The sequence below is a fragment of the Zosterops lateralis genome (assembly GCF_965231275.1).
Source record: "Zosterops lateralis genome assembly, chromosome: 9".
In the NCBI taxonomy this organism is placed as follows: domain Eukaryota; kingdom Metazoa; phylum Chordata; class Aves; order Passeriformes; family Zosteropidae; genus Zosterops; species Zosterops lateralis.
Genome location: NC_139769.1, coordinates 30293659 through 30320050, shown reverse-complemented (window position 1 = coordinate 30320050; position 26392 = coordinate 30293659). Strand labels below are relative to the sequence as shown.

The 26392-nt window shown below is 56.5% G+C and overlaps 4 protein-coding genes across 7 annotated transcripts; 1 reads left to right on the top strand and 3 right to left on the bottom strand.

The window, feature by feature from the left end:
• Positions 1 to 466: 466 nt before the first annotated feature.
• Positions 467 to 5726, bottom strand: LOC310912798 (flavin-containing monooxygenase 5-like). 3 transcript variants are annotated; one of them, XM_083867660.1, is made up of 9 exons: positions 5520 to 5726; positions 4023 to 4242; positions 3633 to 3821; positions 3389 to 3551; positions 3021 to 3163; positions 2478 to 2677; positions 1831 to 2180; positions 1436 to 1508; positions 467 to 1213 (listed from the first exon to the last, which is right to left on the bottom strand). In XM_083867660.1, the coding sequence occupies exons 2-9, from the start codon at positions 4152 to 4154 to the stop codon at positions 868 to 870; spliced, it is 1596 nt and encodes a 531-aa protein (XP_083723786.1). In that variant the 5' UTR covers positions 4155 to 4242; positions 5520 to 5726; the 3' UTR covers positions 467 to 867. The 3 variants fall into 3 exon arrangements, with proteins under 3 accessions (XP_083723786.1, XP_083723785.1, XP_083723787.1); XM_083867659.1 differs by having other exon boundaries at positions 4023 to 4179; positions 5520 to 5722; XM_083867661.1 differs by lacking the exon at positions 5520 to 5726 and adding an exon at positions 4616 to 4746 and having other exon boundaries at positions 4023 to 4179.
• Positions 5727 to 7519: 1793 nt separating this feature from the next.
• On the bottom strand, positions 7520 to 10761 carry PLPP6 (phospholipid phosphatase 6). The gene is made up of 2 exons (XM_083867675.1): positions 10104 to 10761; positions 7520 to 8320 (listed from the first exon to the last, which is right to left on the bottom strand). Exons 1-2 carry the CDS (start codon positions 10501 to 10503, stop codon positions 7950 to 7952), a joined length of 771 nt encoding a protein of 256 aa, XP_083723801.1. The 5' UTR covers positions 10504 to 10761; the 3' UTR covers positions 7520 to 7949.
• A 255-nt stretch (positions 10762 to 11016) lies between these two features.
• Positions 11017 to 16899, top strand: FAM78B (family with sequence similarity 78 member B; the record flags this gene model as incomplete). Of its 2 annotated transcripts, XM_083867674.1 has the most annotated exons (3): positions 11017 to 11279; positions 12709 to 13240; positions 15802 to 16899. In XM_083867674.1, 2 exons carry the CDS (start codon positions 11017 to 11019, stop codon positions 13229 to 13231), a joined length of 786 nt encoding a protein of 261 aa, XP_083723800.1. In that variant the 3' UTR covers positions 13232 to 13240; positions 15802 to 16899. The 2 variants fall into 2 exon arrangements, with proteins under 2 accessions (XP_083723800.1, XP_083723799.1); XM_083867673.1 differs by having other exon boundaries at positions 12709 to 16899.
• A 1310-nt stretch (positions 16900 to 18209) lies between these two features.
• Positions 18210 to 26386, bottom strand: PRDX6 (peroxiredoxin 6). The gene is made up of 5 exons (XM_083867676.1): positions 26207 to 26386; positions 24128 to 24284; positions 20173 to 20319; positions 19401 to 19547; positions 18210 to 18826 (listed from the first exon to the last, which is right to left on the bottom strand). Exons 1-5 carry the CDS (start codon positions 26296 to 26298, stop codon positions 18695 to 18697), a joined length of 675 nt encoding a protein of 224 aa, XP_083723802.1. The 5' UTR covers positions 26299 to 26386; the 3' UTR covers positions 18210 to 18694.
• Positions 26387 to 26392: the final 6 nt, after the last annotated feature.

The window sequence follows — 26392 nt, the reverse complement described above, 5'->3', positions numbered from 1 at the left end:
CATGATCTACAGGTTTCCTCCACCACCCTGCCACACCTCCTGCCTGCGCCTGACCTCTGCAAGAGGCACATTAAGTTCTGTAAGCGCTTAATAATGCTGACATTGCCCCGGGACTTCCTGGGCAGGGCAGTGATGTGGCTGTGCTTCAGATTTCAGCAGGTTGTGGCATGGAAAACAAACCTAGGGGACCAGACCAGGCATATGATGGACAGGGCCCCCATTCTTTACCCACTCTAGGTCTCCAGCCCACCCAGCCACCCTCTGGAGGGGCTGCGTGCAGGTGACCAGGGTGGCACTGAGCTGTGCCACTGTGACTGCCAGGACCCACTGAGCACTACTTGAGAGAGGCTGTCTTGCTTTGGAACGTGTGTGTATGTCAGCCCATGTAGTGGACCAGTGCTGCAAAGTCAATCTCAAACCCGTGAGCATTCCCACAGCACACAGAGGGTTGTGACTGTGTCAGTAATAGGACAGACGGTTGGCTGTTTATTGCATTTATCCACATAGGAAGTGTGCTGTGCCTTTGCTGCTTAGCTCTGGTGCACGTGTGGTGAAATTGGCATGGCTGGGTTACAGGGGACAGAAAAGCCTGGAGCACAGGCTGGCATTTAGCCTGCAGTGAACTGGTTTTGTCCTCTGTCCATGACAGCACTCCCCAAGGGGAGGTGCAGAGCAGGAGCCCAAGCATTATTTTGGCAGCTGAGGAGGTTCTGTGCATCCCTAGCTCATGGTGTGGCCACGGCTGGGCTGTGCCAGGCAGGAAGCAGGTTTCTGCCACCACTGGGCTGCACAGGCTGCCAAGGGGCAAGGGTGGCCAGCCAGTCCCACGGGATATTGCAAAGCCTCCCTTCCTGCACTAGCAGGGACCTACAAGTAAGCAAAAACAGCTGCCAGGATGGCCACGGCGCCGACCAGCTTGAAGATGAGGGGCACGGCAGGGGCTGAGGTGCTCTCTTCCACATGTCGTGTCTGCAGGGGCTTGAGGATGCGCTGCTGCTGGGTGAGGATGGCCTCCCTGGCGCCCACCCATGCGCCCGGGCCCCGCAGCCGGTACTGGTACGGTGTGCAGGGACCGAAAGCCACCTCCATGGCCAGTTTGGGGTCTGTGAGGAACAGGGTGAGCACATTGGGCTTGACCCCCAGCTGGCAGGCGAGCTCGTCCATGTAAGGGATGTAATCCACCTGGATGGTGTGCCGCTGGCTCTTCACGTACCTGTGGGCAGGGAGAGAGGGTAGGTAGGTGCTGGAAGCAGAGCTGGCAGATGCCCTGCACAGCAGGAAGGCAGTATTGGACAGACTGGACTGTGGGTAGTGTGGCCAAACACATCCCTGCCCTCTGTTGGCACACACAAATGTGCCAGGACGCATGCATGGACGGATGCCCATAAGCAGCTGTGCCGAAGGCAGCCCCTTGGTGCTCCTGCAGGGATCTTACCGCTTTGCCATCATTTCTTTCTTCTGCTCAATGTCAGCCTCCATGTCATGCTGTGAGGGAAGGTCATTCAGCCCTGGGGAAGATGAGACACACCAGCCACTGTGGTGCTGCCCTTGTCTGGGTGCTGTGCCTCTGTCACCACCACCGTGGTATGTGGCCTGGCACCTGAGGCGTGTCTGAATGCCTCAGGATGGGAAGAAGCAGCCCGTGGAGCTCAGGGTATGGATGTCCCTGTGCCTCTCAGACAAGTGGCCATCTCACCGTGACAGCCTCAAGGCAGCCATGCCATCACCATGGCCAGGAGGGCACAACCAGCTGCTGCCTTTTCAACACAGCTGGGCACCATCTGCCCTCACTCCAGGGCTGCGTGCACACGGCAGGTTTGCCTGACTTACCTTTGAAGACACGGGTGGCCCAGCGACACTGGAGCTCTGAGATGGGCATGATGGCACCCAGGGGCTGGATGAGGCCGATGAAAGCCAGCGTCGGCTTCTCCAGGTCAGGGGGGAACACAAATTTGTAGAGGGGAATCTGGTTCTCCACCACCTTCACGCAGCCCTCAAGGAATGGGAATGAGAAGCTGTATCCCGTAGCAAAAACTACCGCATCAATGTCTTCCCTGGTGCCGTCCTCAAAGATGGCAGACGTCTCCGTGAATTCCTGGATGTTCGGCTTCACCCGCACCCTGCCCGAAATGATGCGGTTGGGCAGGTCATCGTTGATGGTCGGGTGCTGGTGAAGGACCCTGGAAGATGCAAGGAGCTGTTAGGGCAGTGGGAAGGGAGTGTTTCAGCTCTGTGTCCTACTCCAGCTGCTGCTCCCTGCTCTGCGAATGCTCATCCCCAGGGATGCTTGGCAGCTGCCCCTGCACTGCTGTCTCCAAGAGTCCTGGAAGGGGCAGTGGTGGCTCCCTCAAGCATTGCCTGGGCACAACAAAACTAATAACCCAGTCCAAGCACAGGGAGCATGGAATGGCCAAGCGGGGCAGGACACAGAGGGAGGCAGATGATCCCTTCTGGGCAGGGGGACTGTTTGCTGATACCTGTGCTTTGGCTTCAGGCCGTACTGGGAGTGGTCGAACCTGGCATTCAGCTTCTTCTCCATGTAGTCACATGCCATGGATGAGGTGAGCAGACCCTGCAGGAATGTCTTTATGCGGGTGGTTAAGATGGTGTCAATGGGGTAGCCCCGATCTCCAACGCGGTTGAGGATCCATGCACCCCGACGGGTGCTGAGGAAGACCTAGACAAGGAAGGAGGAAGAAGAATCGCTTCCTGAAGGCAGTGATGGTCCTGGGAGGGCTGCCCTGCAGGGGACACGGCCTTGCCCTGGGATCACTCTGTTTTTTGCTACCCAAGCACTGGGTAAAGACCCAGAGGGCAGAGGGAGCTGGTGAATGGCATCTCGCTGGGGAGTGGGACCAAGTCTCAATGGCCTGGCAGCTGGGATTGGCTGGAGCCAGCATTGCCAAACACGTGCAGGCACGGAGCAGTACCTGTGCAAATGCCTTGGTCCTGGTGTCCCTGCAGAGCTGACAGTGTCCCACAGAGGCAGTCCTGCCCACTGGGACCCCACTCATACTTACCTGCTGTGCTGTTTGGCTGATCTCCACAGCCAGGTCAGACCCTGAATTCCCAATCCCGATTACAACAACCCTCTTGTTTGTGAATGCCTGAGCATCCTTGTAGTCTCGGCTGTGGAGGTAGTGGCCCTTGAATTTCTGAATTCCTGTGAGCAGGAAGGAGGGATGCTTGGCTTCCTGGTGTCAGGTTGGTGGACACCCCCCTAATGACTGGAGATGCTCCCTTGCCCCACCAAACCACTCCTGGGGAGCACAGGAGAACTCCTGGAGTCAGAGCAAGGCAGAGAGGGGCCAGGAGGGAAAGCAGCAGGGAAAATAGGGACTGGCATGGACCAGCTTTCAAGAGTGTCTTGAAATGTACAGGCCACTACCTGGGAAGGAACTGAGCGGGAGGTGTGCGTCGGTGTGGTGCCCACTGCACACCAGCACAGCGTCGAAGACGGCCGCCTCCTGCTTCCCCTCGCTCTCGGTCACCACCTCCCACTGCCCGCTGCTGGCGAAGTCGGGGCGCTTGGACACGTGGCACACACTCGTCTGGGCACAGGGGGAGCAGTGTCAGGCACCCCGTGCCCCACGTTCCCGCTGCTGCCTCCCCCTCGGCACCCCGGCTCTCACCCTGAAGCGGATGTGGCGGAGCAGGTCAAAGTGCTGGGCGTACATGCGGAAGTACTCCATGATCTTGGAGTTGTGCATGTAGTTGGGGAAGTCCTCAGGAATGGGGAAGTCGCTGAAGCACATCATCTCCTTGGAGGTGTTGATGATGACGGAGCGGTAGATGCTGGCACGGCCGTCCTCAGGGCACTCCTGTGGGAGCGGGGCACAGCTCAGTGCCGGCCGGGGGAATGATGGAGAAGGATGGCTGGGGCTGGTGAGGTGCTCCTTTTCATGGAGCTCCTGTCTCATCCAGAGGATCCCACTGTGGCTGGTTGCCACCCCACCAGCTATCACTGATCCCTGAGGGTCACTTGCTGACCCCAAGCAGACCACGTGGCCAGGAGGGTTTACCTCAAACCTCCAGAGGCCTCCGATGTCGCCGGTCCTCTCGAAGCAGACGGGCTCCAGCCCCTCCTGCAGGCAGGCTTTGATGGCGCACAGCCCGCTGCTGCCCCCGCCGATGATGGCCACCTTCTTTGTCATGCTGCGCTTCACCACCAGTTTCTGCCTGGGGACAGCGTCGGACAGCGGGGCTGAGCAGCCAGGGGTGCGACTGTGCAAGACTTTAACCCTGGTGCACCAAAGAGGTCCCAAGCAAGAAAGGCAGCCCCTCAAAAGTTTGTCTGGGTTGCAAAGCCACTGCTGTCCCCCACCAGGTTTGGATCTGATCAGTGCGGAGTTTTGCACTAGTGTGGTGTACTGGGGGCCTCTGGATGCCCTGAGGAGAGATCCTACCGAGTGTCAGGGAACCTCAAAATCTCCCTGCCCATGACAAGTCCCGGCGATGGAGGTGCCCTGGAATGCTGTGCCCTGCTGTGGGGACCGACGGCTCCTTCCCGTGTGGGTGACAGCCCCTCTGCCTGTCCTTTGCCCTCTCCCTTCCCCGGGAAGATTCCTGTTGTGCTGTCCCGGTGCCGGCAGCTCGGGGGACACCCTTCACCGACCTGCGGCCGTGGGATGAGCAGCCCAGGGAAGGCTGGCAGCAGGCTTGGAGCCGTGCGAGGGTCTCTGCCGGGGGGCTCCGAGCCCTGATGCCGGACCGCGGCCTGCCTTTATGGCGCGCAGCGTCCGAGAGTGGGGCCTCCCCCTCCGTCACTCCTCCCACTGGGAAAGGAAGCCAGAACCCGCTCCTGGCCGCCTGTGTGCCTCCTCCGGCAGCGGCGTCCTAAGGAGTCATCCCAGACTCTGCGCGGGGACTCGGGCACACAGCCGATCCTTGTGGTTGCGTGCTTGGTAAACAAACACTGCCCGGGACTTTTACCCTAGGATTATCAGGATCAGCCCACGCCCAGTTGTCCTGGTACCCGGGGTGACACACGGCTCTTGCTGCAGTGGCAGCCGGCACTGTATTGCCTGCATCCCCTGTGCCCCTGGGCTGGGCATGTCGGCACAGTGTCCCTATAGCCACGGCTCGTTCCTGGGCTAGCAGAATCCCTGGGGCAAGTGGAACCCCGGTGCAAGGAGCACCAGGCTGTTGGGGTGTCCCTGGTGTGAGGGTGGTGGGACCAGTAAGGAAAAGGTTGTCCCTCACAGCAGGAGGCACAGACCAGGTGGATCCAAACTTGCTGCTGGCTCCTGGCACACTCGCAGCCCCTGAGACCTGGAGGGGAAATTTGCTCTTCCATATCCAGATAACTTTGCTGTAGAGCTGAGCAAGGCATAGGGGCCAAGCTCTGCAGCTGAAATGGTTTTAACCTTCTAAAACTCATGGTATGTTTGCAGTAAGCTTAATAAAGCTCTTTCTGTCTCTTGCTGTTGGCAAGGGCTGATCTCTGCCTGGGGCAGAGGTGCTGAGCTGCCAACCCACACTCTGTGCCTGCCTGTCAAAAAGCATCAAAAGCATCTTACCAAGCAAGGGATCAGCACAGGAATGGAGAGGTGGCAGCACTGGTAGTGCTACTGTTCCTGCTCTGTTGTCAGCTGGCTTCTGGCTCTTTTGCAAGCTCTGCACAGACTGCCCAAGGGCAACAGGTACAGGGACCTCTCTGAACTCTCCACCACACTGCTGTGCTATGAGACCTCTGTGCAGGTTGCCTTTGAATTTATCCTTCTCCCTAGGGGCAGCATAGCCCTGGACTTTACCCCCCTGTAGCTGGACTCATACCACAGACAAACTGTGCTGCCAGGCACCAGGGTCACGCCATATTTTGGTCTAGGTTGGTATTTGGTTGATTGATATATATGGAAAATCCCATTCCCCATACCTGCCAAGCACTTAGGATGTAGAGTGTGCACAGCAGTATCTGCTGTACAGTGTCTACTATGGCCTTCCACAGTGGACAGAAATGCTGTGGGACAAGTGGAGCAGAAAATTCCTCTGTCCAACAGTAAGTTGCATCCATGCTTGGAGGAGGAGTGACAAGTGACAAGCACAGAAGGAGAGCAAAGGTCTCTCTGGTGGAGCTGGAGAGAAACAGAAGAGGTGAGAGGGTGGCCAGGCAGCCTGTGACCCAGCAGGGCTGTGCAGTGGTCATGGTGGCTGCTACCAGGACCTCATGGAATGTCATGCAAGTGAGTCAAGAGCAACTTTTTGGCACACATGTGTGAGAGCCACAGATGCACAGGTTGCTGCTGTATCCTCCATGATGTAGAGAGGAAGAACAGCTCTAAGAACAGACTCTCAGACAAAAAACACACTGTGTTTTGGAAAAGGTAGAGCAAAGATGTTTTGGCACAGCACAAGCCCTGCCCACCCACAATGTGCCACCTGCCTGTGCTCCCACACCACCACAGGGCTGGTCTCTGCCTTGGGGCAGGAGGGCTGCCAGAATGTCCTGGTGCTGCTGTGCAAATGCTGGACTGGCCCAGCTGGCTGCCAGGCATGCAGGCAACCCAGGGGATTATTTTTTGGTTACTGCAGCATCAGCCCAGACCTGGAAGCTTCATTGATTCACCCTGGTGGTCAGGGGGTCAGGGCTCAGCTCCAGAGGAACCCTGTCAAGCACTTCCATTTCAGCCCCTGTACAACTGACAGTGACAAGGTGGTTGCACCAGCAGCCATCAGGCTGCTCCTGCACACTCCACCCAGGAGAACAGCACGCTTAAACACTGCCTGGTCTTAATATGACTTAATTGCTGTTTTCCAGAGCCTGAGTGCACTAATAGACCTCAGTGACCACAAAGAGCTTCACCTGGGCCCAATCCCTCTACCCGCATGCCAGGAACACTGTTTAAGCTGATTATTTGAGTTCAGTCTAGAGCCCCCACTCCCTGCCTGGCTGTGGTCCCTGATGAAGTGTGTTCTATGATTTTCTGGCTCAGTCTCAGCCCTAGCTTATTATAGAGGCTCCTTGTGGTGTCCTTCTGCCAGGGACCAGCAACCCTCTGTGAAAAATAGGCTGCCAGTAGTGCCAAGGGAGGAGAACCAGCCTGCCTGGAGCACAGGGAGCTGTGGCAGTGTTTGGCAGAGCCAGGGCCTCTTGCTGCAGGAGGTACAAGCAAGGCTCAGACCTGGGACTGAGGGTATTTCTGGGCTGTGGGAACGGACTGGCTCTGCAGGACTCTCTCTCTGCAGCCTGGAACATGCTATCAATTGCTGTGAATGCATTGTACACCTTGAGAAACTGAAAACCCTGTGGAGAGAAAAAGGAACTGGGAAGCTCTGGACAAGAGCTTCAGCAGTAGACTGTTGCTGGGAGCTGCTCACCTTGTTGCCCACAGGATGATCAACCCTTCAGTGCCACTATCTCCACTCTGGGAGCCATGTGCTTGACATCAAGCCTTAGTACAGCACTTAAATTGAGAGCAATAGGGAAGAGATTGCTTAGGGAGCAAAGCTCTTTCTAACCCCGAGGAGAGACACCCATGGGTCCCCTCCTGGCAGGTATTGTAGAGAAGGCTGTGCAGGGTACGTTTACAACAGCAGCATGATCAGTGTATTTATGGGATACAGATACAGGGGTGATTGTAGAGAAACCTCTGCAAAGCCACAGCTACCACATACACCATGGGCTATTGCAGGTGCCCAGCGAGAACATGCAGATTCACAGTATTAGCAGCGAGCTGCCGGATGGGTGTGCTGAGCCCTCCCCAGGCTCTGCAGACTGGTTTTGGTCACCAGAGAACAGTCAGCACAGACCCTGCCTGACAGCCGACCAGGAGGGCAGGACAGCACCAGACACCTGAGTGCAGGCCCTGGAGCCTGCAGCACCGCTTGTGTAGAAGCCTTGGCCGGACTGATGGGGTTTAGGATGCCAGTTCAAGTGCCAGCGTCCCCTCCCTGTGCGTGCCCAGAACACAAGCACGTGGCCCCTGCCTTGTGCCAAAGGCAGCAGCCGGTCAGTGGCTCCAGAGCGCGAAAAGGGTGGGCGCGGAGGCCGGGGACAACCAGCAGTGCTCCACCACGCCGTACAGCGCGTAGCCCAGCAGTAGCCCAAACAGCACGTCTGTCATGTTGTGCCTGCCCAGCATGACCCGGGAGATGCTGACGATGAGAGCCCAGAGCACCACCAGCACCCGCAGCGGCACGGCCAGGACCAGGTGGCGCAGGACGAAGCGGCAGACGAGAGCGGCCCTGGTGGCGTGGCCCGAGGGGAAGGAGTACTTGTCCACAGAGATGGTGACAAACATGTCCATCTTGTTGTGCGTGGGCCGCGGCCGCCTGACCAGCCCCTTCACCACCGCCACCATCACCAGGTCCAGCAGCAATGCTGGGAGAGACAGGAAGAGGGGGTTACTGAAAGCAGAACCATCAGCTAAGGGAGCACTCAGCCTGTCAAAGCCGCCTGGAGGTGATGTTTATCCCCATGGTTGCAAAACCCAGGCAGGGAGAGCGCAGCATGCAGCTGCTCTTGGCCTTCTGCAGCAGAACAAGCGCATCCTCAACCTCTACTCCTCTGTGCACACCCCTCCTGCGCCACCAGACCCTTGGTCTGCCTAGCATGCACTGCAGGGCTTTTCTCTCTGTGCCAAATCTGATCTTGTCATGACTCGGGGCTCAATCTGCTCCTTAATCTGAAGGCAGCAGAGGCATTAAGTCCCCACAGCTCCCTTCCTGGCACTGCTGATTCTGCATTGCTGTCTGCCCTGGTGACCGGGGTCAAACCGACTGGGTCAATGATCAACCCACTCCACTGTGGCACAGGTCAGTGGAAAATGCTCAGCTGGTGTGGTGCCAGGGCTGTGGTGGTCCAGCTTCTCCCTGCTGCTGGGGTTTGGTTTTCAAGAGATGAATAAAGGATAATTTATGGTGCCTTGCCCCCTGAGAGCTAAAGGCAGTAAAGAAGAGGCAAAGTACCTGTGTTAAGTGTTCAGCCAGTATTTGGCAAGAGCAGCTTCTCATGTAGGGCAGAGGGTGCTTTCTCCATCCCTGTTAGCTCAGCTTAGAACAGCACTCATTGCCAGGGCTACTTGTTCCAAGGATCTTGTGTAAGAGACAACTTCTGTTTGTCCTAAGACTTTTTTCTGGACACCAAATATTTGGGCCACTTCAGTTCATTTCCTTTGGTTAATCATTTAAGAGCAAATTTTCTTTCTTTTTCCACATGTAAAACTAGATCAATTGCTTTTTCTCTTTCTACACAGGATTTGGGAGATTCAAGCTGGACACAAGGGAATCCTCCTTTCCCACATGGATGCTGCAGGTCTGGGGCAGATCCCCAGGGAGATGGGTGGCTCTTCCCCAGAGCACTGAGGGCTGGACAAAGCCCTGGTGCTAGGACAGATCTCCTTGGAGCAGAGGTTAGGCTGGAGGCATCTAGGTTCCTTCCCACACCTGTGCTGTGGGGCTCTAATTTAACTATGTGCTGCTAGATGACAAAGATGCACAAAGCTATGTTTCCCACCAAGCAAATGTCAATCCAAATTCTAAGTGTGAGATCCTAATTATTTGCAACTTAATACAAGAGTAACAACAGGGAATCTGAGAAGGTCTGGTGCTCTGCAGCTATTACAGATTCTAAATAAGCAAAAATAATATACCTAGGCTACTCTGTGTGTGTCTGTGAAATACACCATGCAGCACTAAAATTCGTGCTTTAAACCAGGTTTCCTCACTGGCTGGTACAGAACAATCCACGAAAGCCCTGCCTGCAGGGAGCCAAGGGTGAACGTCTGTGCACCAGAGCAGCTTTTCAGGGAAAGGGCTGGTGTCTCAACACCAGGCAGATGCACCTGGAATGCGCTGTTGTAACAAGCTTGAGGAGCAAAGAGAGGCCTCAGCCGCCAGAGTTTTGTAACTGCAGGAGCAGTTTAGCTGTCGGGAGTTTCCCAGTGCGTGGTTGCATCGGTGATAGATGAGTCGTGCTGATGCCACCACGCCCTTAAGTTGCAGGGTCACTCCCTTTTGCTACCAGGTATCCCAGAGGAGCCGGCACAGGTTGCTCAAAATCAGCCGGTGCTTTCGGGGCTCCGGCTTACCCAGCTCTGCCCCATCCCTCGGCTCCCCTCCCCAGCCGCTGACTGCACAGCCCCGGGGCGAGCCCCCCGCCTCACCGAAGAGCAGGTTGAGCAGCACCTCCCTGGCCGCCGAGCTGTCACTCTGGCAGAGCCCGTAGAAGGTGCCGAGCAGCCATGGGATGCCGTGGCCCGACACCTCGATGACTTTCATGAGGGGGCGGGCGCTGCCCCAGGCCGAGCCCTCTCCAGCGCACACCCCCAGGCGCTTGGAGGCCCAGAGGTCGATGGCGAGCAGGGAGCTGAGCGCGATGCCCAAGAAGGACGGGTTCAGCTTCATGCAGTCCTCCTCGGGCAGCGGGGCGGCCGCGGCGCCGGCGGGCTCCTTGCGGCGGGAGGGGCTGTCGGGGGCGGCGGGCCCGCGCTGGCTCAGGGACAGGAACTCCAGGCGGCCGCCGCTGCCGCCGCGTCGCTCGCGGCTGCTCCGGGGGCTCGGCATGGCGACGGGAGGCGGCCTGCGGGAGGCGGGCGCCAGTCACCCGCTGCCGGGCCCGCTCGGGACCCAGCATGTCACCCTGCCCGGGGGCGCCTCCCTCTCCCCCTCCCCGCGCCCTGCCCGTTATCCCCGCCCCGCGCTACCGCACCGCCGGGGCTTGGTCCCCCCGCTCTTAGCGTGTCCCCGGGGCGTCCCCAAGGACGCGGCGGGCGAAGCGGGCCCGCGCTTCCCCCGCTACCGGGCGGCGCCGGCGCCGCTTCCGCTTCCTGTTCCGCTTCCGCCCGTGACGCGCGCGGTGCTCCCGGCGCGCCCCGCCCACCGGCGCGCATGTGCCCGCCCCGGCCGGCGTACGGCGGCTCGCGAGGGCCGGAAGAGACGCGGCGACGCCTTCGCCCTGCCGGCGCCTGTACGGGCGCCGTGCGGGCGCCGTGCGGCGGGCGGCGATGCGCGGCGGGCGGGCGGCGGCGGGACCGGCCGCCCCCCCGGGCCCGCGGTGACGGCGGCTCGGCCGCGGCCATGGGGTGCCTGCAGAGCGTGGCCTGCAAGGCGCGGGTGCGCCGCGAGCAGATCGTGGTGTCCGACGTGTCGGCCACCATCGAGCCGGCGGCCACGGCCATCGAGGAGAGCTCGCCGGTGGTGCTGCGGTACCGCACGCCCTACTTCCGCGCCTCCGCCCGCGTCCTCATGCCGCCCATCGCCCGGCGCCACACCTGGGTGGTGGGCTGGATCCAGGCCTGCAACCACATGGAGTTCTACAACACCTACAGCGACCTCGGCGTGTGAGCACCCCGGGCGGGCACGGGGGGATGGCCCTGGGGGCACGGGCGGGCCCGGGCTGTGTACGGTGTGGGCTGCCGGTGCGGGCACCTGCCCTGCTCCGCCCGCAGGCACCGGGTGCTGCATCCTCGGCACCGGGAGCTGCACTCCCGGCATTGGGTGCTGCACTCCCGGCGTTGGGTGCTGCACTCCCGGCGTTGGGTGCTGCACTCCCGGCATTGGGTGCTGCACTCCTGGCGTTGGGTGCTGCTCCTCTACCCCACCTCTGCAGCCGCAGCCACAGCCATGCACGGGTAACACCTTCAACCCAGCCCCCGACCCCACAATTCCTGCTCCTCGCGCCCCACAGAGGCTCCTGCACCATCCCGAGGTCTGGACCTCGCCTTTCCGAGGGCCTTGTGGCCGCTGTCTCCCACCAAGCCTCATTTCTTCTTTGGGATTGGGACTCGAGCACGGGCAGTGCTGGGGGAGTTGCCCCCTTGGGTTGTGTTAGAAGAGGGAAAGGATGCGGTGCTGAGCAGAAGTGGCAGCCGGAAAACAGCCTTTCCCAAGGCTGGGCATACGGGGCATTTGTGGGGATGCCAAAGGGCAAAGCTGTTGGCTCTGTGTCTGTGTTTTCTGACTTTGGAAAGGAATGATGCAAGAGGGGAGATGTCCAGAAGGGTCTGCCTTGCAGCTCGCTGGTGGGCTCCTGCTGCTGGTGCCACAGGTCTCTGGGTGCTGGGGGAGCAGCAGGTCCTTGTGCTGCCTGCCTACATCCCTGTATCATGACAGTTTGGTGTGCGTAGGGCACTGGAGCACTTGGGGATGTTGGAGTGAGTGGAGGGATGGCAGAAGTGTAGCCCTAGCCCTCTGCTACAAAGCTGCTCTCTTGTTATTGCCATGCAGGCCTCACCATAGCCACACTGTGTTGGTAGCGTGGCCAGCAGCAAAGATTTGGGCTGAATTCCCCTCCCTCCCAGCCATATTGCAGGAATTTCATCATGCCAGTGGTAGGCATCATTATGGGATTTCATTGTTGTATGTGTCTGCATTTAAGGCATAAAAGCTGCAGACCTCCTGCAGGATGGGGGCTGCTGATGGGCTGCGCCAGTGCCTTGGTCATGGTGCTGCAGATGGTGGGCAGGTAAGGCTGTTCTCCAGCAGAGGAGCTGATTAAGGAGAGAGTGCCCCAAAGAGACTCAGCAGTGGGTTTTGGCCCAGTCAGTTTAATTCCAGGTTAATTAAAATGGCATTGTGTTGGCAGAGCAAAGGCTTGAGCTGAATGTTCAGTTCCCTTTATGGCACCAAAGCTGAAATTGTTCTTCAGGTTGTCTCTGAGAGTTTGCTGCAGGCAGGCAGAGGGTCCCTGTGCTGCTGGCTTCCCCATCCCTTGCCAGGAACTGCTGCTGCTGCCATGTTCCTGCTCATCTTTCTATTCTTCTTCACTAGGTCAAGCTGGGAGCTGCCCGACCTGCGAGAAGGACGAGTAAAAGCCATCAGCGATTCGGATGGGGTGAGCTACCCCTGGTATGGAAACACCACAGAAACCGTGACCCTGGTTGGGCCCACTAACAAGATCTCCAGGTTCTCGGTGAGCATGAATGACAATTTCTACCCCAGTGTGACGTGGGCCGTCCCCGTGAGCAACAGTAACGTGCCGCTGCTGACCAGGATTAAAAGGGACCAGAGCTTTACCACATGGCTCGTGGCCATGAACACCACCACCAAGGAGAAGATCATCTTGCAGACTATAAAGTGGAGGATGCGAGTGGACATTGAGGTGGACCCCATGCAGCTGCTGGGGCAGCGGGCCCGGCTGGTGGGCAGGACTCAGCAGGAGCAGCCACGGATCCTCAGCAGGATGGAGCCCATCCCACCAAACGCACTAGTGAAGCCCAACGCCAATGACGCCCAGGTCCTCATGTGGAGACCCAAGCGAGGGCAGCCCATAGTGGTGATTCCTCCCAAGTAGGGTGTGCAGGTGAGGACCTGGGTGCCCCCAGCCTGCTGCAGGTGAACAGGGTTTCCGAGCCAAAGCAGACTTCTCGGGTTCTCCTGCCTTTGTTGTTGTGGTTGGAAATGTGGCTCCTGCTCGGTCAGAAATAGAGCCTGGCTGGCACAAGGGCACAGAAGAGGGTTTGCTGAGCTGGAGGATTTCCCAGGAAGCAGAATCGAGTACTTGCAGCTGGCACAGAGGCTGTCTGACATAAAGGACTCATCTTTCCTTGCGGGGCAGTGCGAGGAGCATGAGTGTGGTTGAACTGTGCCCGTGGCAAATGCTGCTTCCACCCAGCTGGAGGGAGGAGAGGAGGCTGCTGGCAGTGGGGGCTGTGGCAGTGCCTGTCTCTGTGTCCCTGCTGTGTCCATACCTATGCATTTCAGGTTCATAATCCACCCCTCACCTGCCCGCTGGCACCGGGCGGGAGGGCTGGTGGTGGGGTGGGGAGGGGCAGTGCCAGGGGGCTGGGCAGAGCCCGGTGCTGGCTGGTGCCACTGCCCCAGAGGGGTTTTCCACAGCCCGGGGGCAGCAGGACATGTTTTGCATGCATCTGGGTGTGTTTGGAGTAGTTGTGAGTGTAGGAGATGCCATATCTCTTTTCCGTCTTGGAGTGAGGTCTTAAGAGCAGGTTAGATGTCCTTTTGTTTTAAGGTGCACTAAGTCTTTGCAGCTCCTCAGCCTCCCCTCCCGAGTCCTGCTGACCTTTCTCTTATAGAAGCAGAACCAATTTTCAGACGAGTGAGAAATCAGGAGAAATCTCCCAGCCCAGGTGCTCTGTGTGTGGTGCCCAAACCAGCTCAGAGGTACTCCTGGACTCACTTTACTTCACTGCAGACCACGTTCCCTTGGTAGAAATTGGGTGCTTGCTCATTTTCCACGCAAATGCTGGCTTACATGGAGACCTCTTCCCCAGCCACCCATGGAGCAGGGTGGCTACTGGCTGGGCCACCAGTGGAGGGGATGGCACACCTTGCAGTAACTCCCCAAGCTCTGTGGAAGGCAGAAATTGTGAGTGGAGGCTGTTCAGGGCAGGCAGGGGTTTGATGGTGAAGGAGGAGGTGAATGTGCTGACTGGGGGCTGCCTCCTGCTGCTGGCATGCTTGGGAGGGGTTACAGGGGAATTTATTTGCCTTTCTCCTCACTCCTTGCTGCCTGGATAGCTTGCATCGCCTGGTCCAGGGGGCAGCACGGTACTGTGGGATGCAGCTGGCAGGTCCCAGGCTGTTACCCTGGAGTGGCAGCAGAGGCATGAACATGGCTGTGCTGCTGCTGCTATCTGAGTGCTCCATCACTCCTGGGGAGGTGGTTACATCTTTTGCTGCTTTCTCTGCTCTGTCCTCCCCAGCACGAGCCCTGCAGCTCTTCCAGCTCGCAGCCCTGCCTTCTTCACACTGCGGGGGGATTGTGCTGCCCTGGGGATGCAGTTCATTCCTGCTGGGATGGTCCCATGTGCCATCCCTCTGGCAGGAGAGCCTGGGGAGGAGCACTGGGTGACACTCCTGTGCACCCTGGGCCCTGTAAGCACAGGGGCTCCTGAGGCATCTTAGACCAAAAATCCCTGTGAAATCCCCGTGCTATTTACTGCCCTCAGCAGTGTTTGCTGCTGATCCAGTTCTTTATTTGTTTCTCATATGGGAGCGTTTCCTTTTGATGCCTTGGCGCCTTTCCCTGTGCCAGGGCCTCCTGCTCCTCCCGCCCAGCCTCGCACTGGGATGGGAACCTGCTGCTTTCTGTGCCTATGTCAGGGTTTTGCAGGGGCTACAGCCTTGCTGTGGGGCAGGCTTGGAGGGAGAGAGGGCTTTGAGCTTTGGTTTGCTGTGTTTGCTGCAGCAGAGCTCCCACAGGGAGCTTGCTGGTGTGGAACGATGTCCTGCTCTTGTAAGACTGTGGTTTTGTCCTTGTGTGGGACCGATGGCAGCTTTTGCCATCACTGATGTTTCGTTTCTCAAAAAGTGTGTGTGAAGAGGGGTTAGAAACTTGAAATACAATTTTCCTTAAAGACTGGGGGAGGAGAGGTAAGTACCTTTTGGTTTGAAGTAAGGCAGGTGTATACTTTTGACCCAGGGGGACAGGAATGTCTCTGGCAGCATCAGAGCTAAAATGCCAGAGGATGGGGTTCACCAACAAACAGGTAGCTCCAAGGTGGGCTTCCTGCTGGGGGAGGATGCTGTGTCCAGAGGCTGTGTGAGTCAGCTCCCCAAAACCCATGGGAAATGGCTGCATGCTGCTGTCAGCCCAGGGATCTGCTGTGGCACCACCATAGCTCCAGTTGTCTGGGAGAGTGGGGACACTGCTGCAGGGATAATGTTGAATTCACTGCCACCTTTTGGGATTTGCTGGACAGTCTGAGCCTTGGCACATGGCTCATGCCATGACACTGAGACAGCAGTAGCTGAATTTCTGCCCATGAATGTCTGCAACATCCTGGTGCCAGGGTCAGGCTCCGTGCCTGGCTGTAGCTGTGTGCCTGACCCCAGGGCTGCCCCAGCCTGCAGGCAGGTGTTGGCTGAGCCCCGGGGCAATGCCTGTGTTCACCTCTCCAGGGTCTGCCAGGCTTCCATTCCTGCTCCTCTGACGGCTGGATTTGATGCACTTAACTTGGTTTGGTGTGTGAGTTGTCTTTGTGAACATTTCCCTGTTAAAAAAAGAAGGGGGGAGAAGAATTTTGCAAAAATTGTTTGCAAAGAAACGCACAAACAGTGTTTACAGAAACATGCAGGCATTTTGCATGTTGGCAAAAGGTGTTCACTCCTGGGTGGAGGTGGAGCTCTGGGGCTGGTGGTGCTCAAAGGAAGGACGGAAGGTGATGGGGGAGAGCTCTCATGTATGAGTCTGAGTTTGGCTCATTCCCTGTGGCTGGATGAGCACTCAGACCGCTGGGCTTTGTCCCATGGGATGCTTTCCCTGTGCCCCCCTTCCCCATTAGCACCCTCTTATCTCAGGGAGGGGCCCTGAGAATGCCCACCCTCATGCTCCCTGTGCCCTGAGCCTCGGGGTGCCCCTTCCCCTCCTTCCCATCCTCGGGTCACTTATTTATTTATTTATTTATTTATTTAAGTTAGTTATTGGTATTTATTGACAACTGGAAGTCGGGGTGGGGGGTCATTTCTGCTGCACATTGGGGGCAGCTGGGTCTCCCCCACACCCAGCCTGCTACATTTTGGGGTGCTGCTGGGAGCACCTCTGGGGAGGGTGCTTGTGGGTCCCCACACTCCCATCCTCTTTTTGTGAGGGAGACGAAGGAAGAGGAACCACACCAGTGCCTGCAGGGAGGGCACCTGGTGCTTGCTCCCTCCCTGCAGAAGTTTGGAGCCCCGTGCTCCCTCCTGTACCCATCCCTGTTTACTGACCCAGCCTCCTGGTGCTTCTCCCGCTGGATTTGCTGTTCCCAGTTCCCTGGGAGGGCAGGAGGAGCCAGGATGGATGAATGTCACTACGGAGAACAGACCAAACCAGGTATTCTGCTGCCGCATGGGGAAAATCAGAAAGAGAGGAAAGCTGGTTTTGCGGAGTGCCTTAAACACAAATGACTTTACCGAGTAGGGGGCTTGGACTTCTGTCTCTGGATGTTATTACCAACTCAAAAAATGTTGCATTTCACTTCTCTGGGATTAAAAGAAAACTACTCGAGCTGTACTGGAGCCAAACCTTGTGTTTGCTTGAGTCTCTCTGGGGCCATGGCAGCACTGTGGAGAACAGGTGGGAATTCATGGAATTTCAGTCAGCCCCTGCCTGCCTCAGCAGTGGCACCAGTGGCTGTCCCTGCTGTTTTTAAGCCCTTGGGTCTGGTGACAGGATTTGTTCCACTTTGTCCTGACTTGGAGGTGGCTTCTGTAGTGTCCTGGAGAGGTTGTGCTGGCCCTGCAGTGCTCTTGCCGTGGGGCTGTCTCCTCAAGCTTCCAGAAAATTGGGCAGTTGGTTGGAAAGCTTGGAGGGGGCAGGCGGTCCTTTTTCCTTTAGGAAACCAGATGAAAGTGAGGGAACAGCAAGAAACCCAGGAATTTGTGCAGCCCAGCCATGGGGACTAGGATAGCTGCCCAGCTTGATAAAGCTCAAAAGCTACACAGAAAAAAGATGTTTCCCTTTTGAAATTGTAGATTTCCCCCTCCCCTTTCTTGCAAAGTGGAAGAGGGAGAACAAAAGTTAGCCCAGAGACCAACTGTTCCTGTCTTCCAGTCAAAATAATACATGAGGATAATATGGAGTTTCATAACAAAGGTTCATTTAAAAGCCATTTGGGGAAATACACCAATATTCACTGCATAGTTCCTGAAGGCAATTAAAAATTAATAAACCCCTTTTTAGCAGATGGGAGAGGTAATGAAGAAGGCTTGTGGGTGCTGCCTTAGGTTTAGTCTGGAGGGGGATCTCATTGCATCTGGTGCATTGCTCACCTTGAACATCAAACCTCCCAGTCCCCACTTGCTGGGGGGGTAATTTGTGCCCCAAGACAGCTGATTTCTTTAACAGCTGCTCCTTTTGAGCCTTGTCGGCTGTGCAGAGCATTGAAGGATGCTGGCAGCCACCCTATGAGCTATTCAGTGAGCAGCTTTATTTCCTACTGTTATATTAAAACATTGCTCATCTCTTGACAAATCCCTGAGATGGAGGCGTGGGAGAGCAGGTCAGAGTTTGCACGACTCCTGTCGCACCTGCTCATGCCCTAGGAGCAGGGAAGGACCCTCCACCCAGCAGCCAAGGGCAGGCCAGGCTGAGGCACATTCTTCCTTCTCAGCAGGGGAAGCACAGCAGCTTTGTCAGAGACCATGTGCCCTGGGACAACCTGCCTTTCCAAAATGCCTTCCTTGCAGAGCCAGGACAAGGGCAGTCTGTGCTGCTGCCACCCCCCTCCAGAGCCTGGGCACAAATCCCAGCTGCGTGCCCTCGGGGAACAAGGAAATGCTGCAGGGTGCTGTGGGGGCCAGCAAGGACAGACAAGGGACACAGCGCGTAGTACTGAAAGTCAGTTTATTTGCTGGATTCCCTCCTCCACAAAACCTGGAAACAATCACCTTCCAGCAAGAGATGAGAAAGCAGTTAAGAAGTGAGAGATCTGGCTCTGCAGCTCCTCCGCTACTCATGGGACCAAGGTTAGATGGCTGCTCTGAAAAGCACACAGCAGCTCGGAGCCCCCAAAGCTCTCTGTCCAAGCAAGACACCCCTTCTCACCATGCCTCTCGGAAAAGCATGGCTGGGACCAAATGGGAGAGACACCACAGCAGGAGCCCTGGAGTCTCCACTGCTCTGCTCATCTCATCCTTTCAGGGCTGGTCTGAGGCAGAAAACACCTGGGGTTTAGTTCTGAGGGGATGTGGGGGTGAAAGGGACAGCAGGGCTGGTTTAGCGCTGCACCAGCAGTGTGACTGTTCAAGACTGTGGGTTGGAGCTGGGCTCGGGAAGGCTCCGGCATCCCAGCAGCACAGACAGACAGAGCCCTCACTCTGGCTGCGGGGTGTAGCGCAGGTACTTCTTGCCTGACGGGAGCTCCTTCGTGAAGATTCCTTTGGGGAAGAGCTTCTTGGCTTCCTCCTCAGGTAAGGTGGGCACCACCATGACGCTGTCACCGGGCTGGGGAGCAAAAGGGGACAAATGGGCACCATGAGCAGCTGGCAGGGTTGGACAGGAGTGGCACTGCCTCCCTGTGAACACTTGGCCCTTGTGCCCCAGGCATGTCCTGTGTCTGGAGCCAGCAGTGAGGGCAGAGTGGGAGCTACACCAGGAGACACGGACATGGGAGGTGTCCAAAGGGAGAGCTGTGCCATCTCCCAGCCCTGCAAATGGCATCCCACAGCCATGGCACTCCCATGGGAACAGGGACTGAGGAGGGGGAATTTGAGCCTCTCTGGGATGCTGGACTGGACAGAGCACAGCTTGCCCTAGTTTGCTCATCCCTTCCTATTGTTTAGGCATCCCTGGACGGGTGGTGCTGGCTCCCCCTTGATTCCAAGCCCTGGGGCAAGGTCTGCTTTCCTGGGAGGTGGGTGGGCTTTCCCAACCCACTGGGATCTTATGCTGCAGGAAACAGGAGCCTTCAGAGGCAAGGCTGCCTCCAGCTGCTACTTCCCCCACCCTGTGGGTTCCTCTCCAAGGGAGGCTGGCTGCCATTTCCATGCCTGGCTGTGAGCTTTGGCCTGCTCCTCACCTTCCAGTCCACGGGGGTAGCGACCTTCTTGTATGCTGTGAGCTGCAGGGAGTCCACCACTCTCAGGATCTCATCAAAGTTTCTCCCGGTGGTGGCTGGGTACAGGATAGAGAGTTTCAGCTTCTTATCTGGGCCAAAAATGAACACCTGAGCACAGAGAGACAGTGTCAGGAGCTGGGCACATTTGATTCAGCTCTTCTGGATCTGCTGAGCTCTGAGGCTCCTTCCTTTCCTGGGAGCTGCTTGATCACAGGTGTTGGGACAGGGGAGACACCATGGAGGTGATCTAGAGAACAACTGATGCCCAGGGAATGTGATTTTGCTCTGGGAGCTCCTGTGTCCAATGCCAGCTTGTTTTGCTACCTGTGCCCTTCTAGTGCAAGCACAGGAGGGGAGAGGGGAAGTCCAGCAGATCAAGCACTGACAAAAATTAATTTGAGACAGCCACAACCAGGATCAGTGGGTCACCATGATACAACCCATGGCTCGAGCCCAAGGAAATCCTCCTAGCTCCTGAGGATGGCCATGCCCATCCAGGTAAGCTGCCCCACAACCACAGAGCAGGATGGCAGGCCGTGGTTCTGTACTGCTGGGCAAAAGAAACACGTACAAACAGTGTTTATAGAAACATGCAGGCATGGCGACCTCTTCTACAGAGAAGAGGTGGCCACTGAGCAGAGTGGCTACTGGCTGGGCCACCAGTGGAAGGGACAGCATGCCTTGTGGTAACTCCCCAAGCTCTGTGGAAGGTGCTGTGAGGACAGGCACTCACCACACGAGCAGTCAGGGGCATCCCATCCTTGTCCAGCTCATCTGGGTCCAGCATGCCCAGCTTGACAGCCAGCTCCCGGTTCTTGTCAGCAATGATGGGGAAGGGCAGCTTCTCTGCAGGCTGCTCCCCGTTGTAGGCATTGATGTCCTGCAGAGACAAAGCCATGGGACGTTCCTGTGGCACCACCACAGAGGCACAGGCCAGGCAGAAACAGGAGCTGCAGCTGCTCCTGACTTGCTTGGCCCAAAGGTCTCAGGCTGGGACACCACAGCCAGGGGCTCATGGCCTTCTAGGAAGTTTACAGAAACCAGGTGACAAACCAGAAACCTTTGTGCCAGGGTAGGCTGTGCCTTGTTCTTGGACGTCAATTCTTAGGCTGTCTGTGCTCACACCCTATGAAGCAGCTGCTTTGGCCAGGCAGTATGTATGGAGCAAAAGGGAATTCCTGCCCACGTTAGTGACACAGAGAGGTTTAACCACCTTTCACTGGGAACTGTGCCCCTCTTCCAGCTCTCTCCCAGTTTGGGATCTAGTGCTGCTGACAGAAGTGTCGGTGTCACAGCTGAACTGGACTGTGCTCCTAAGGAATTGTTTCTCTAGTGGCAGACCAAACCAGCAGTGCTACAGCGGACAAAGAAAGGTCCAACCCTCCACAGGTCTTGTGCAAGGGACCAATTCCAATCAGTGAGTCACTCACAGCTTACTTAACTAAAGGCTCTCAAAAAACCAGAGTGGAAGCCTGAGTGTGGGTGCTGGGACACTGCTCACTCCCTTCTGAACCATGCCTGGGACAGAAAGCCATCCCCCTCCACAGCCCTGCAGGCTCTCCCCTGTGACCATGGTTTATGAGGTTACTCCCTGTACTAGTCCAAACTGGGTCTGCTTCACAAATACACAAAAAAAAAGTATTTTGAGCATCTCCAAACCTGGCCTGGACTCAACCAGAGCATTTAAATTATCCCTAAGTCTGCAGTGCCACCCTCACAGGTCACACAGAGCCCCAGCAGCACTGGGAGGAGCCTGCTCAAGCATCAAAGAGCAGCTGCCAGCACAAAGCAAGTAGAATTCAGAGTTCCTGCCCCAGAACAGGCCAGCCTGTTCCTTACACACTTTTCATGCTACAAAGAGACAAAACTGACTGCAATGCTGCTGTGCCGCATTATCAGCTCAGCTGATAACCTCAATGTACAAATCCCTCTGCCTTCCCAGGCTTTGAATGTGGGGGAGCAGGCTGGGCCCTGCACCCCTCCTCAGCCCCCCATGGCTGCTGGTGCTGACAAAAGGGGCTGTAGCCCTGCCCCAGCTGCTCAGGATGCTGCAAGCAGGTCAAGTGGTGCACATGTGGCCAGATGTTTCCAGCTTTTCTCTTTGCTTGTTTCCTCCCCAGCCTTTCTGTGTCACCATGGCTCTGCAAAAAGGGGCCACTGATCATTGATCTTGGCTGGGTTGTGGTCAGGCCTGCCTTGGAAGGGAGCAAGGCATCGGTTCTGTTGTCCTGCAAACCTGCCTTGTCAGAGCAGAGCAGGGAAGGAAAGCAGAGCTGGAGAGTTCAGCCGAGGAGAAATGCTGCTGAATGCTCCACAGAGTCACAGCAGGCTGCAGATGGACATCAGCAAATGAGACCCACCCACCCCTCTCTTTAGAGCAGGGGCTGGAGGATGAAGAGAGTTTCTGAGAAGTAATATCTGAATCCTACAGACTATAACTCGTTCCAACATGCACATAATTTCATGACCTGGGGAGCCCAAGAAAACAGCCTCACAAATCACACTCTGTTGCAATAAAACACCCACAACTTCTTTCCCTAGTTACTAATTTGCTTTCCTGAGTCCAAGCTTAGACCAGACATCATTGGAGTGATTTATTCACCACCAACTCATCAAGGTGCAGGCATCAGCGGCCAAAGAGAGCACTGAAACCTCTGATGTGCACAGCATGTGCCAGCCAGGCCAGCTCAAGGAGCTCAGGCATTTATCCAGCCCTTGGAGAAGCAGCAACCTCCTGACTGGGCAGGTCAGAGGGTGGGATCAATCCCTGGCTGAGCTACAGCTCCCAGCCCTGGACAAAGCCTCTGTTTTTTGGCCAGGGATGGCTAAGAAAAGCTGTGACATCTCTGGTTGGAAAGCAGGGCTGCACTAAGTGACATGAGGATTATTGGCTGCACTCTGGCCCCACCTTTCCAGCCCTATCTGCCCACTGAAATTCTGGCAGCAAAGCAAGCAGAAACTTCTTCATTGTTCCATGCAGGATTTCAGCCACCCCTCTTGCCAACTTGCTTCCTTCCAGGCTGTGCTCCAGGTAAAAGCAGCTTCATCCAGACAGAAAGCAGAGATGTGTTTGGGAATGCTACACAGAGGGTTCTGCCCGAAGTTTTGCTCACTCCTAGGACTTTTAAGTTTAATCCAGTGAAACACAGGCTGGTTGGAACACTCCAGCCTTCTGCAGATTTGTCCTCACCAACGGACCTTTTCCTCTGGAGGATTTTCACCTCTTTCTTTCTGACAGGTGCTGAGCTGGCACTTCCGCACCTCTGTCTCCAAGGCTTCTCCCAGCCTCACAGAAAGCTCACCACAGCTTGAATCACTGCCCTCTCTGTGTTTTTTCTGGAAGGCTTTCCTGCTCTGCCTCCCCTCAGCCAGCATCAAGAGGCTGTTCTGCAACTTCTTCTGGTTTCACCTGAGGTTGTGCAGAATAATTCCATAGGATCAGCAGAGTCAGCTCATTGCTCATCTCTTTTTCAGATCACCTGACTCTGCTGAACCCCACACATCCCTGCAGGCCCTGAGAGAGCTCAGCACTTCCCTGCCTTGCCACAGGTTACTGCTTTCCTGCAAGAAAGAGCCTGCCCTTCACAGAGCTGACTTCACTGAAAAGCTTCTTGCAAATTCAAAGCCTTTGTAGAAGTCAGCACCACCCAAACACTTTAGCTTTAGCCACCCAGCAGATGAGTCTCCCTTACAAAAGCACAAAGCAAACTTTCTGTTATGTCTAATGATATGTTAGTTGCTAATTTGACTGCTGATTTCAGCCAGTTTGAGCAGCACAGAAATCTCATTTACTGGGACTTGTACATTGCTTTTCCCAGGCCTTTCTGAGGCTTGCTGGGACACTGGCCATGCACCACTCAGGTGCAAAGGTCGATTTAAACAATAAGGCAATTAGCTAATTTCTAAAGCCAGTCAGTCATGAAGTAATGTCCAACTGAGTGTAGAAATTTCCCACCTTTAATGCCTCTTATTGCATGTACCTCTCGGCCCCGAGATAATATGTGAGAACATGCACAATTTTAAGAGCTAAGAGAGTGGCAAGTAATTTGCCCAAGAATTTTTACACTCTGGCCATTTCTGTCTGAAATATTCAGTTTAGGTCCCTACCACCTTTAGCCCTGGAATCATTCTCCCTGGCAGCACACACAGGCTGCTTTTGAAGTTTTTCCTTAGTTCCTTGCAAGTTCCTTCACCGAGTTATTCCACTCCCATCTTTTTTTAATACTTCCTCACGTTCACTTTACATTTAACATTATCCTACTTGTGGTTTTATGTTTAACATATCTCTGTTTGTCCTCTGTTTTCTCCTCCCTGCCCAAGCACAAACTGCAACTGCCTTCTCACTTCTGATGCCTCTTTTCCTTTCCTGTTTTATTACAGAACTTCCTGAGGGTCTGTGGATAGGTTGCCTTCCTCTGAGGTTTTCCACATCTTTTAACACTTTCAGCTAGTGGTGGGACAGCAGTAATATTGTTTTCCTCTTGTATCAAAATGCATCAAACACCCCGGACTTTGTGGGGTGCTCCAGGAAGATGGGGAAGACCTTTCCCATTCCTGCTCTGAATTTCAGCACCCCCACGCTTTGGGATGTGACCTGTGTACCTCCAAGCCTGCGTGGGCTTCTCCCATGGCCTTTGGAGTGAGGCAGCAGCACAAGCTGGCCCCTGACACCTCCCCAGAGCCTGTACCTTGCACCAGGAGAGGTGGTCCTGCACGCTGTCGATGGAGAGCGCGATCATCTTCACGTTGCGCTTGCTGAACTCGTGCGCCAGCTTGGCCGCCCGGCCCAGCTCCGTGGTGCACACAGGGGTGAAGTCCCGAGGGTGGGAGAACAGGATGCCCCACCTGCAAGGGGAGGGAAGGAGCTGCTGTGAAGGTGAGCTGTCCTTCTGGTTTGAGCTGCAGACAAAAAGCTGTGCAGACTGCACAGCATGGAGTGCGGGAACAGCTCGTCTCCCTGATAAGGAAATCCTGCCCTGGCAACTCTTCCTTCCCTATACTAGAAACCTCCATGAGATAAGCCCTGCTCTGAGAAACTCCCTGCACGTCTCTTCCCACTCTCCCTCCAGGATCCCATAGGAGATGCTGGAATAGCCCACGGTTCTTGACATGGAGGTGGATGCCATGCCATGTGAGGAAATTTGGGGAGCCATGTGTACGCTCAGAGTCCCCACGTGTGAGGGGATGCAGGTGCCAGCCTGCCAGCCAGGTTATTGCAGAGATGGTCACTACCCCTACACCTCGTCTCCACGAGGAGACACACACAGGGCATCATGCAACTCAAAAGAATGGGACAGGACCAAGCCTTAACCCAGCTGCAGCTGTGAGCTGCTAAATGCACTTCATTAAAAGGTAAGAATTCATCAACTAGCAGGGGAGGCCAGAAGTTAACATCACATTGTGGCTCCTGTTACCATGACACAGCCACCATGCTTTCACTCACAGCTTGGCAGCAATGGATTTTAAGTCTTTAGAGCAGGCAAATGCTAACCCTACACCTCACAGGTATGGTAAGCAGTTCACAGAGAAAGGCAGCAATGCAGCTCAGCAGGCAGCAGGACTGGCTCGAGCAACAAAGTCCTCAGGACTTCCCAGGGACTAAAGCAAAGCTACTCCCAGCACTTCAAACTCCCTGCCAGAGACTTGTTGCACCATTTCTCAGCTCAAATTGCACAGATCTTCATGCACCGATCTTCACCTGGCCCCCAGCACCACAGCAGTGGTGGGAAAGTTCTGTCTGAGAGATTTGGGAATGCAGCTGGAGGGATCAAGTGAGGCCCGCTGCAGCTCTGCCAGAGCCGTGTGACTGCCACGAGTCACCAGGATTTACAGGGCAGTTACCTGGCCAATGGTGTTGTGGGGCTCTTCACACAATAACTACAATCCTTGAATAAACAGCAGCAAACAACCAAGGAGAAAGGTGCCACGCGTGTGATCAGGCCGGAACACCCAGTTTCGGGCGGCCTGAAGCTCAGAATATTCTTTTTCCCCCTTTGCTCAAGCTCACCATGCCGACAGAAGGGGCTGATTCGAGCCTGCCAAGCGCAGCCGGGAGCGAGTCCCGAGCACGCCGTGCTTGTGTTAGGAATAGAGCAGCCCAAGGCTCTGCGGGAACGCTGCCCGAGGCCAGGCGGCTTCCCAGCTCGGCCTCCAGCAGGAGCAGAGACCTTTGTCACCGCACACCTTGGCACTCCCGGGATGGATGTGACACCCGAGCTGGTCTCCAGCACGGCCCTGGCAAGCCCGGCTTTGCCGTGCCGCGGGCTCTGCCTCTCACCTCTCCTCCGGGGAGGATGGAGAGGACGCCAAGGGAAATAAGGGCTGAATGTTAGGAAAAAGTTTTTTACAGAAAGAGTGATAAAGTCCTGGAATGGTCTGCCCGGGGAGATGGTGGAGTCACCATCCCTGGATGTGTCTAAAAAAAGGCTGGATGCGGCGCTCGGTGCGATAGTTTAGTTGAGGTGTTGGGGTATGGGTGGGACTCGATAATCTTAGAGGTCTCTTCCAACCTGGTGATTCTGTGACTGCCTGCTGCGCTCCCCGGGAATCCCGCTGTGTCCGGCCCCCCGAGCTCCCTCCCCGGTTCCACGAGAAAAACCCACATTCGGGAGCACGCCCTGGCAGCGTGCCGCGTGCCCGGCGCGGCGGCACGGGGCTCGCCCATGCGGAAGGAGCGCGGTGAGCGGCCCCGCTCCGCCCCTGCTCCCCGGGACCCCTGGCGGCACGGACATCCCGCCCCCGCTCCCGCCGCATCCCCCAGCGCTCACGAGTCTCCCAGGAAGTCGTGGAAGCGGATGCGGCCCTGCGTGGTGTCCGCCTCGAAGTTGGGCGCCTCGTCCCCCAGCAGCAGTCCCGGCATGATGGCAGCTCCTGGTGCAATTCCCGATCCAACTCCCGGCGCTGCTCCCGGAGCTGCCGCCGCCCCCTCTGCGCCTGCGCGCCGCCCCGCCCCC